Source organism: Euprymna scolopes, chromosome 23 (assembly GCF_053919585.1).
Source record: "Euprymna scolopes isolate OS-2025 chromosome 23, ASM5391958v1, whole genome shotgun sequence".
Lineage (NCBI taxonomy): Eukaryota > Metazoa > Mollusca > Cephalopoda > Sepiida > Sepiolidae > Euprymna > Euprymna scolopes.
In genome coordinates, this window is record NC_136504.1 from 120,523,794 (window position 1) to 120,536,371 (window position 12,578).

The 12,578-nt window shown below is 35.0% G+C and overlaps 1 protein-coding gene across 1 annotated transcript in view; it reads right to left on the reverse strand.

Moving 5' to 3' along the window:
• Positions 1 to 12,578, reverse strand: part of LOC145245678 (uncharacterized) — a 76,979-nt gene that overhangs the window by 56,528 nt on the left and 7,873 nt on the right. Inside the window, exons 4-5 of the mRNA XM_080107235.1 lie at positions 10,178 to 10,231; positions 3,416 to 3,520 (exon numbers count right to left, since the gene is read on the reverse strand). Of these exons, the coding sequence (XP_079963361.1) occupies positions 3,416 to 3,520; positions 10,178 to 10,231 (159 nt within the window). The remainder of the gene's footprint in view (positions 1 to 3,415; positions 3,521 to 10,177; positions 10,232 to 12,578) is intronic.

The window sequence follows — 12,578 nt, forward strand, 5'->3', positions numbered from 1 at the left end:
TGTTCATGAAGCCTACACCCTCCAATACTCCCAAATAATTATACCCTGTATCTTCTATTTCTGTCATGTTTCTTCATTTGGCAGCACTATTCCATTCGAATGAACCTTTACTCCTCTTTTCATCAGAAGATCCGCACATTTATTAATCGCAAACTCTATCCCGATTTCTTCTGACTGTGTCCCCACAAGTTCTACCAGTCTCTCAATTTCCTAACGAACATCTCCAAATCATCCATAAAAAATAGATGGTTGAGGCGTCTGCCACCAGATCCAAAGTAATACCCCAGTTTTTCTCTCTTCAAGAAGATGTTCAGTGGCATCATTACAAAAAGAAGTGGAGATAACGAATCTCCTTGGAATATTCTACGTTTAATGTCAAACTCCCCCATCACCTCTATGTTTGCTGTCAGCACCGTTTTTCATTGAGCCATACTTGTCTCCAAAAGCCTTACCACATTCTCAGAAACCTTCATCATCAATGGTATTTCACGTATCCATAAATGAGGAACCATGTCATAAGCTTTTCTGTAATCGATCCATGCTACGCTCAGATTCCTCTTCTTCTTCTTTTCATCCTGCATTACTGCTTTATTAATTAGTAGTTGCTCTTTGGTACCTCTCGAGCCTTTCGGACACCCTTTCTCTTCATCAGGAAAAACACCATTACTTTCAAGATGTTTGTAAATGTTTTTCTCCAAAGATTCCAGTTAGCAGGTTCCACATTAATGGTAAACATTTAATTGGTCTATAATTATTGGCATCTGTTCCCTTTACAGGATCTTTCCTAATCAGTGTTGTTCTTCCCTTTACAAGCCAATCAGGGACATCTCCCGACTCTACGTCCCTTTTCAGCTATAGGTGGATAAAGGCATTCGGACTGTTTAAACCAGAAGCCCATAACTCCACGTAAACCAGGTGCCTTACAGTTTTTCATCCTTCGTATGCCAGCCTTCGCGTCATCAATGGTTATCTCAACGTTCATCTCCTGCATACCTGATAGCATTTCTTATTCTATCGCCGTTCGATAGACCAAACCCCACTCCAGAACTTCCTTGCATCTTTTGCATTTGAAGTGTTGTTATTTCCCGCCTGTTTACTACCATTTATTTTTTATACAGCTGAGACTGATTGTTCCGGAAAAGGTTGTTCTGCCGAAACGCAACACTTTTTTCCAACAAAGTTCCGAATTTTCATACCACTAGTGTGGATCTTCTCATTCAATATTGTAAGAACGCGATTATTATTATTATTATTATTATTATTATTATTATTATTATTAATAATAATAATAATAATAATAATAATAATAATAATAATAATAATAATAATAATAATAATAGAGATTTTTGTTATTTGTTTTAACAGAATATTAACTCGTTTCAGGTTATTTAATGCCGAATCCAGTTATTTTGGAAGTGGTATTCATGTTGCATCCACTTATTTTGTAGAAGGTTTTTATTCTTTCAAACTCTTTGTATCTTTAATTGCTAGTTTGTAGTGTTTGGTTTGGTTGTTTTATAGTGGATTTTATCATTTTTGTTTCCTGTCCGGCAGTAGATTAAGACATTTTGCAATGGAAATGCAAAATGGTTACAATATTAATGTTTGGTATATTTTAAATAAGGAAACCAGTCAGGAAGTGGGGGGGAATAGTAAGAGAAACGGAAACCAATATCTTCAGACAACCTGATCTGACAGGAAACTAAGCTGAAGAAGAAAAGGGCAAAAAGAACAAGAAGGAGGAGGAGAAGAAATGCTAGTTCTCGACGAAATGCACACATAGTGGTTGTACATTCCCACGACACTACATGAACAGTTAGTTTAAACTTGAGATCAATTCATGAAGCAGGTGGGCCAGAATCGATAAGCACAGGTCTAAAAAATCATTAGCATGCAGAAAATATGAGTTCATAAATATTTCTTTGAAAATGGCGTACATTGTATTTTTAAAATAGTACTGACCAAACGAAAAATAATAATAAGTACTAACAATTACGCAGAACCTACTATTGTGGTACATAGCGAAATACAAATAATAAAATCACATTGCAGGAGACAATCTTGAATTTAGTTAATCAGTTCAGCAATTCATGACAAGACAATATTATTCTGTTTTTGTGCTACTTTAAAATGTTGTCTTTTATACATGAATTCTGCTGCTTTTATTTAGTCAATGAAGAACCGCTTCACATCGAATTTAACATCAGTTCCTTTCTCACACTGTCGTAACAATGATATATTATTATTATTATTATTATTATTATTATTATTATTATTATTATTATTGTTATTATTATTATTATTATTGCATTTAAAAAGGAAATTTATCAAGTGAAGGTCATTCTCATATTCTTATTCAGGGTAACAAAATTCGCATTTTTAGCGACAAATTTCGAGAATTTCGCATTTTTTGCAAGCAGTTTTTCTTTAAAAGATTCTATTTGGGATTTTCAAAACGTAACGTGTACCTACGGATGAAACTATCAAAACATTTTATATTTTGCAGTGTAGTAAAACTATAAAAGTTCCTCCTGCGTGAGAAAATTAACGATTAAATGATGAATTTTTTTTTTTTTTACACAGTGATCACCACTTATCAAGGCCCGGAAGCCACTCAGGGATAAGGGTTATTGCAAGTACATTACGTTAGTGAGGAGATTTGATGAAGTGTTTAATTGGGGGGCGGTTCATTAGGAATTTGTTGACATTAGACTTGAAGACATCCAAGTTGTAGTCCGGAGGAAAGAAGGCAGACGGAACAGAGTTCCACAGGCGTGCAGTTCTAAGAAAGAAATGACATCCGCGTTTGGATTTAGGAACAGATATAGAGTGGGGGAAATTTTTCACAGTGGATTTCTGTCATTATTGAACAGAATTTCAAAGGAGACGATTTACATTAAACAATAAGCATACATTTGTTCCGTCAGCCATGACTGGATAGGGGTGCAAAGTAATTTCTAATTGTTTTTTTCAGTCGCCCACAAAGAGAATTGAACCTTCAACGCACAGGAAAATATTACTGGTACAAGGGACTTCTTTTTCAAGTACACTAACCACTACGCTACGATCCTCGAGCTCGATTGAACCATTCCTGAGTTCGGCAAGTAACTCCTAAAGATATTCAGAGGTTATATCGACCGAAACGTCGTTAACATGACATACAAACTGGGAACCGTTATCTAAAAGGGAAATAATACGAATAAGCAATTCTCGTCTCAAAAATTCAGACACGTTGTATTTTTTTGTTTATGAAACAGACAGTACAGTCGAGTAGAAAATGGTATTTGACGTACTTATAAAGTTTAGACTCTGTTATTCTGTTGAATAAATTTGATAGGTTTGGAATACTTTACTAATTTAGTGAACATTAATCTTCAGTGGTAAGAAAAGCACGAATAAAAAAGAAACTACTTACAAAAGTAGCAGCGTCTTCCAATGCAGTTTTTAGTACATTTGCATCTTTTCCTTTTTCCAACCAAAAAGCAAGTGCCGCCATTTCGACAATAATTGGGAGGACAATCTATAAAAATAATTTTAATATTTTTTCAAACACATATCATTAACATATTATATATTATGTTGACTTTTAAGGAAAATGATTCATATTATACAGATATAAGTATAATTATTTGATCTAATTTTCATAATATTGATGTTAGTGAATGTACCATTAAATATTTGGCCACATATTTAACACACACACACACACGCACACACACACACATATATATATATATATATATGTATATATAGTTTTTAAATATTAGTTTTAAATATAATAGGTGGAAGTCCCCCGAGAGCTCTTTCAGCTATCAACTCGTCAGGAGAAACCCGATAGCGTAAAAATAATAATATTATGTCGAAAGTAAAGAGTTCTATGGGGAACTATTGAATGTGCCAAAATTATGGGGCCACTAAAATAAAGATTATTAACGTTTAAAAAAAAGATTACCATAATGGCATAACGAGGGGGAAAAACGGGAGAAAAGATTCACAGTTCCCCAAAGAGAAACAATGTGTTACATGGTTTCCGCACCGCAATAAAGACAGACTCCAAAATCTTTAAATGGTTTCTGAAATCGCACCTTGAACCATTCAATTTTATATCTGTCGGCACAGCACGGGTTGTCAACCAAATGCTGGCCATAAACTTTCTGTTTAATTCTACAACAAAACCTACGCATATTTCCGATATGTTGATGACACTTTTGCTGTTTTTTCATCGCAATGTGAAGCGTCGATATTTTTGGATAGGTTGAATTATTTTCATGAGGCTCTAAAGTTCACTATGGAATGTGAGAAGGACAATTCGCTTCCCTTCTTGGATGTTCTTGTCGAACGTTCAAGGGGAGGGGGCTTTCTCACTACAATTTATAGAAAGCTGCCATTCACTGGCCTATATGTGAACTGGTTGTCTTTTGTACCAAAATAACGTATGGTCGGCTTAATAAATATTTTGGTACATAGAGCCCTGATGATTTTTTCACCTAACAGATAGGACTCGAACTCGATAAGACCAAGGAAATATTCATCAAAAATGGTTATCCTGTTGACCTTATTGACGACTGTATTTTCAATAAAGTTGTAGATTTAAAATCCCCCAGAAAGTTTGGAGCTTTGAAATTCCCGGTTTATTTAAAATTACCGTGGATTGGGGAAAAGAGTAACAGACTTTCCAAACAGATTCGCAGAAGTATTTATGACTGTTTTTATTCTGTGTCCTTGGGTTTGGTATATACTACGAGACCTGCATTTCCTTCTTTTCGCAGGGATAGTTTGTCTTACATCCAAAATAGCAATATTGTATACCAATTAAAATGCCAGTGCGATGCTGGTTATGTTGGGTGAACCTCCTTGCGTCTTTTGACTCGTATAAACCAGCATGTTCCATCGAAGATCAGACAAGAGAGGATGGGGTCTGGTAGTCTCCCTCCTTCTGCAGCCTTGGACTCTGCTATTGGCCAGCATTTGGTTGACAACCCGTGCTGTGCCGACAGATATAAAATTGAATGTTTCGAGGTGCTACATAGAGCCGACTCCAGAAACCATTTAAAGATTTTGGAGTCTGTGTCTATTTCGGTGCGGAAACCTTATTTGTAAGAAACATCTAACGCATTGTTTCTCTTTGGAGAACTGTGAATCTTTTCTCCCGCTTTTCCCCCTCGTTGTGCCATTATGGTAATCGTTTTTTAAAACGTTAATAAACTTTATTTTAGTGTCCCCATATTTTTTCGCACATTATATAGTTCCCTATAGAACTCTTTACTTTCGACATATTATTATTATTTTTACGCTATCGGGTTTCTCCTGATGAGATGATAGCTAAAAGAGCTCTCGAGAGACTTCCGCCTATTATATTTAAAACTTTATTTAAATTATGTACCTCTAAACACACATATAATATATATATATATATATATATATATATATATATATAATATTTTATTCATCAACATACAGTCCTGTTTCGTTGTTTCACAACTCATCATTGCCGCTAGACTAACACCTATCACAAGCCGAGGATCGAAACTAGAACCGTCGTGATGACAGTCGGAAGTTCTACCCCCTGACTACGGAAGCGGTGGCCGCAACTAATCTGTCCGAATGTCTATTTAAATAAACATCCGTCCGCCACTCGTAAAGTGCTCAAACGTTTGTTGGTAAAAAAACCGCGAGCTTCGCATTTTTTCAGCTAAATTAAGTAGCGAGTGAGATTATTTACGATAGTGCTCAACCCAAAGAGGGGGGCTTTATAAAATATATTTTAGTCATCGACATACAGTCCTGTTTCGTTGTTTCACAACTCATCAGTACCGCTAGACTAACACCTATCCCAAGCCGAGGATCGAAACTAGAAGCGTCGTGATGACAGTCGGCAGTTCTACTCCCTGACTACGGAAGCGGTGGCCGCAACTAATCTGTCCGAATGTCTATTTAAATAAACATCCGTCCGCCACTCGTAAAGTGCTCAAACGTTGGTTTGTAAACAAACCGCGAGCTTCGCATTTTTTCAGCTAAATTAAGTAGCGAGTGAGATTATTTACGATAGTGCTCAACCCAAGAGGGGGGCTTTATAAAATATATTTTAGTCATCGACATACAGTCCTGTTTCGTTGTTTACATATATATATTGAGTGAATTAGACCTAGAGTCTAAAGAGCTTATTTCAATCTACTAGTAAATTTATTAATACTATTAAAAGAAAACAGTGCTCGTTTTTATCTAGATTTATAATAAGCTCGATAGGGATAGATATCCTAGAGCTATTTTGATATTGAGTTAAACGATTGATAATTTTTACTTAAAAATCAGTTTTAAAAAGAAAAACAAAATCAATAGATTGTACGATGCAGTTAAACGTTCAATATGCCAAAGAATAGATGGACTGAAACAATGACAAGGATTAAAAGCGAGCGGAACAAAAATAAAATCTGCCTTACTATAAAAACTGCTAGTTTTATTTTGGGGTCTTTACCCTCCCATATATTTTTGCTGATGAGGAGACTTTGTTTAACGAAAATCTTTTATCAAATTACTGTTCAAGACATATTGTCTATTTCAATAAAAACATCGTTTCCGAAACGATCGTACAATTGATTAATTTTGTTTGTTTTCCTTTTGAAACTGATTTTTAATTCAACATTATGAATGGTTTTACACATTTCATATATATATATATATATATATATATATATAATACTACAGCATTTAATCAAATAAATTAATATACGAAAGTATTATTTCATGCGTAAACTTTATTATTACTTCTTTACTTCAACAGTGCTCAATACATAGGAAAAGCTTATTAGTAAGTTATAAAAATATACATGGAAATTAAGCTACACAGAGTAGTCCTCGTTTCATCCACGCTCGGATCCATCAGGCTTATGCAAAGAGTTATGGTTGTCTCGTGGTTTATATACGTACATTCTATTGCGTTTTTAGTTAGCCAATCAGATTCTTAGTTTTCACCGTTCCCTTTCTAATCAGCCAATGGGCAGGCACTTAGAGGACACAGGCCCAGTTGACCGTTGATTCAGCCCTTCCTTTGTGTGTGTATTTTTAGCGGGAAGCGTATATATCTATGATTTGATCTATTTTAAACAACGTGTAGTAAAATATTATATAGCCTCGGCTTCGTCCCCACTTCCGCATCTCGACGGTGCGTCCGCGACTTGGTTGTCTCGGCCTTAGCGTAATGTATATCAAATGTATATTCATGCGGTATAAGAGCCCAGTTTCGTAGTCTGCGTTTTTTATTTCGCATTTTATCCAGGAACACCAATGGGTTCTGGTCGACGTATACCTTCGTTGGTCCTTGTGACCCATTCATGTACACGTCTATATATTGTGCGCTTAGTAATAAGGCTAATGCCTCTTTCCCGATAGTCGAATACATCCGCTGCTTCGTTTTTAATTTCCTAAATATATTACGTACGCTCCCTAGTTACCCTCATCGCCTTGTGGCGATTCCATCCTCCCAGGCGTTTGTATATTAAAAGAATTGCTCAACATTTGCTTAAATTTGTTAAAGGCTTGCTAATATTCTGTAATCCAGCAAAACCTGGTGTTCTTCTTAAATAGGTTCGTCTTGGTGCAATCACCCCCGAGAAGTTCTCGCACAGTCTGCGATAATATCCGGCCATTCCTAGGAATCTTCGTAGATTCCTCACATTTCTTGGTTCTAAATATTCCTGGATTTATTTCACTTTTGTCTCCTTCGGGCTTACCTGCCCGTTTCCGAATATACGTCCTTAGCATCACACTTCGGCGACGCCAAACTCTCTCCAGGGTATTCAAATTATCCTTCCATGTGTCATTATACGCCACGATATCATTCACATACACATTTACTCCTTGCCAGCCAGTTATTCATCAAGCGCATTAAGGTCGCAGACATATGGGTGTCTCGCTTTCATTACTTACTTTACCTCACTATTTATTTATTGTTGTATATTCATATTGTTCATGTGTCACTGTCTTTACAATATGTCTCAGGAGCGTTATGTTCTTTTGTATTGCAGGCTGTACCTTGGGTTTAAGTTGAGTAAAGCTTGGTCTGCACAACAAAGTTTACTTACCCTACAACAGTCGCTTGATAGTTACGCATCCCGAAAGGCATGAACTCATACTGATATGTCTCTTCCGGGACCACAAATGCCGATATCTGCCTCGACTTTTATGTTAAAGGCACTGACCAGTATCCCTTCAACGGATGGCATTTGGTGATGAAGCGAGCTTTTCCTATCCGGTCGATACAATCCTCCACTTCTGGTATAGGGTAGGCATCTACCAGTGTCAGAGCGTTTACTTTCCGATAATTAGTGTTGAACCTAGCTGACTCGTCTGCTTTGTCCATCAAGACACATGGAGACGCCTACGCACTCTGGCTTGGTTCAATGATTCCGTGTTGTAACATGATTTCGATTTCCTTCGGCTGCTTTCTACTTTCCGGTGATTCATACTGTAGGCTTGTTGTTTTATTTACTTCTCCACGGGCAGTTCCACATCGTTCTCTGCTGAACCTGTTTTTCGGGGTACATCAGAAAATTATCCTGGGTATTCTTTGATAAGGAAACTTAGCTATTTGTTTTCGATTCGAGTAGCATCTCTGTGGAACCAGAACTAGTCCACACTATATGGCTTATACACTGCCCCCTTAATTCTCACTGACTTTTTCACCTTGTAAATGCAACTGCATTTGCATTTATTCTTTGCTAATTAAATGAATGCAGAAATAAATACGTCAAACGTCTTTGTTAAGCATACATGTAAAAACACTACAGAATATTTTATATACCGAATTTACACCCCCCCATGTTATACATACTCATACTATATAGACACACAGTATTAATAATATTACAAATCAGATTTTGGTAACATCGATGTTGTCGTAGATGTATGGAAAAAACTGAAAACCAGATATCTACCGATTGTATTTTTATTATGATTATATACTGACCATATTGCTAATAATGTAAAAATACATCATATATTACGATAAGAAAATACATTTGCTGCGGTAATCGACTCTATCATTACTCGCATTTTCCTATTGGATTAATTTTTATCGAAGTCCAGAATATATACTTGACTAGTGTGTAATATAGTTCATGTTTTTTTCATGAATGTAAAAATAAAATTTGATAGATACACATTTTTTACAAGACAATATTTATCTGTTTTATTAATGTCCGACGAGGATTATCTCAGTGAAATCTTCAAAGGAAAAAATATTATAGTAGAAAGCTTTCTTGTGTTTAGGGACCTGAGCAATTGATGTGGATCAGCTTTTGTTAAGTAATGTTCGCAGGCACATAATCAGAGCGCATTCCATTAAAATATTTTCATAAAAAGGCACAAGGATAAGAGTTAATGAATGTTAGATACAATTTTATTCTTTAAGATGACAGTTCAACAAGAACGTCTTTACTTAGACTTGAAGGCTACCATACTGTAGTGGGCCGGGAAGTGCGTCAATGAAACACAGGATAACAATTTTAGGGACAAAAGTGTGTTTGTGGATTAAACGTTTAGATATAGGGGCAGCTACCGAGTAAGAGAAATTTGCAAGAACTTGATATACTTTCATATTGCTAGTAAATCTGAAGGCTGTGACTGCAAGGCGATTAAAACTTCTCTATCACGAATTCGTGTACAGAATAATGATTGGTATATAAGGAGATCTGGACGAAAGCAAGAATAGGAGTTAGTTCCAGTTGAACTGCTTTTTGGAAACGTGTTGGAATGTTGTTTCATAAAGTGACTTTGTTAGAATCAAGATCCTCGAAAAGTTGTGCAATATCCCGGGTAGATATAATAGTGTCTCTTACATTTTTCTCGCTTCTAGGAAGGAATTAAGGATGGAGACGGGCTTGATTTCCAAAGATGTAGATGGATGCAACGTTCTCCACAAAAGTAATATTTTCTCGGATACTAACGAAATAGATGAATCGACCATTTTTAAACGGCGGATTAAATCTATGCACTTACAAATAATTGGTTTTTATTCATTTCGATGTTAATCCAACGTATAGTATTTATAAAAATGGGTTAAATAGAAACCGATGTGAAAACAACAAATATAGTCTATTAAAAAATTGTATTTAAAATCTTTGTATTCGGCATATATATATTTAAAAACACAAAACAAAAATAAAAGTATATAATTTACCTGGTGGTCGAGTTGTTGTTATTTCAAGATTCGTGTTAGTTGTAGTTTCAATCGCTATTTGTAAAGTAAAAGAATAAAACGATTAAGCGCACATTAATGGAAAACTACTATATATAACAATATATAAAAAATATAAATATACATATATATATACTGTATATATATATATATATATATATATATATATACTGTAAATATATATATATAAAAATATATATACATGCATATATATACTGTATATATATGTATATATATATATATAGTTTCAAGCGCACTAACAAATTAAAGAAAAAAATGAAAAAGTAGACCTATTATATTTTTAAGGTTTTATGAGTTCAACACAGTATTGTATTGATATATATATATATATACATATACATATATACATATACGTATACACACACACAAACATATATATATATATATATATATATATATATACTATCAAAAGTACCCGTCGTTGACTGGGTTCAAAAACAGCACACAGAAAATGGACTCTGATTTATGAAAGTATGATAGGTTATGAAAGGGAAGGGTTGTAAATTTGGGTTGAATTTGGCGCTATCAAAATGAAAGCAAAATATGATGAAAGTAAAAATAAAATAGATAACCCCCATAATTTATTATACCATACCTGTTCCCACTGAAACACCTATTACAATATTCTGTGGATCTATATTAAAACACCATGTTAAACTTTGTGATATATTTCCATTCTATGGAGGTCAGGTGCGAACGAACATCCCATAATTTTATTATGCCATATTTATTTAAACTGAAACAGAATTATCAAAGTATACTTACGCAGATAGATATGAAAAGCCTTATTAAAGTGTGTGCCTATTCCCATTCTATGGATGCCAGATGCGAACTCAGACCCCACGATTTTATTATACCATCCTTTTTTAAGTTAAAACATACTTAGCAAAGTATTATTATGTACATCTATATCAAAAACACTTGTAAACGTTTTTATTATTTTTTTATTCTGCCAGATCAAACGTACCCACTCCTGTGTCTCGATACATCTTCTATCGTTATATGTAATCAGTTTTTAAATAGTCAACCATACAGGATCCTATTTGTGTCCAGACACCCCCACACACACACATTCAGTTTTATATTATGTGTATATATATATACATATATATAAAGTCCGCATTTGTAATGTTTTCAAAAACTGCCGATTTAAGCTAAATTTAATCTAACTGTTTAAACAAACTATACCTCATTTTATTGGCCTGTTATTATTCTTTAATATTATCTAATCATATTTTACTTTACATTAGAATATTTTAGTGTTCACGTTAATTTAAAAAAAATAACTTCAAATTGTGGAGGCAAAAAACTCAACACAATCTCAAAATTGTTATTGAAATGTAACTTTAGGAAATTAATGCAACGCAAATACAACAGTTAACTAGTTAACATTTAGGAACATAGCCTTTCTGCAATTTGACAGCAAGCAATTTTTTTCGGAATTATTTGATTAGACTATAGGAATACTGCAGGCCATGCAACTTTTCCTTAAATTTTTTCTAAGTTCTTCCAAATTTGAAATGTTATTATTGCGTAGCTGTTGCTTGATGTAACCTCATACGTTTCGATAGGATTGAACTCTGGAGAATGTGCAGGCCATTTCAAACACAGAATATCATGCTCTTCCTGGGAAGTCGTGACATTGTCAGCTGTGTGAATGGGAGCATTATCCTGCAAATTCCGACCAAAGTATGGTAGTAAATGCTCAGTCAACATATTAATGTACTTGGTCGAATTAATCTGAACTGACAAGCAAGCTATAGGTCCTGCGCCATTGGTAGTAATAATGCTCCACACCAAAAGTTCACATCCACCACCTTGCATCATTGAAACTGAGCGCCCAGGATTAAATTCGTCGTCTTTCCTCCGACGGACCTACTGTCAACCATCACTGCCTAGACTATTGGAGTTGCTTTCGTCGCTAAAAAGCACTTTTTACTGATATGAAGAGTCATGACCTTCATTGCATCTGACGAATCCAGATGGCACTTTCTCTTTTTTACAGAAATCATTGGCTAGCGACTTGCAACATATCATCACAAATTAAATTCTTTTATCTGTTGATGACAGTAGAAAGAGAGCACCTTTGAATAAGATATCACTGTTGTTCGATTGGGGGAGCCGTTTCAAATCTGTTTCTTAGTCTGCTGATCTTAATAACATCGTTTCCCTGCTAGAAATAACACCAGTACGACCAGATTAAGGGGCATCTTGAGCATTTCCGGTGTTTTGGTGCTTTTGTACAGTCTTTCGTACCGTTTTCTCGTTACATCTCAATCTGCGGCCGATTTCTCGATTGGATAAACCAGAAAGGTGGAAATAAATGAGCTCCTGGTGATCATTAGAAAAAAAGTTGTGATAT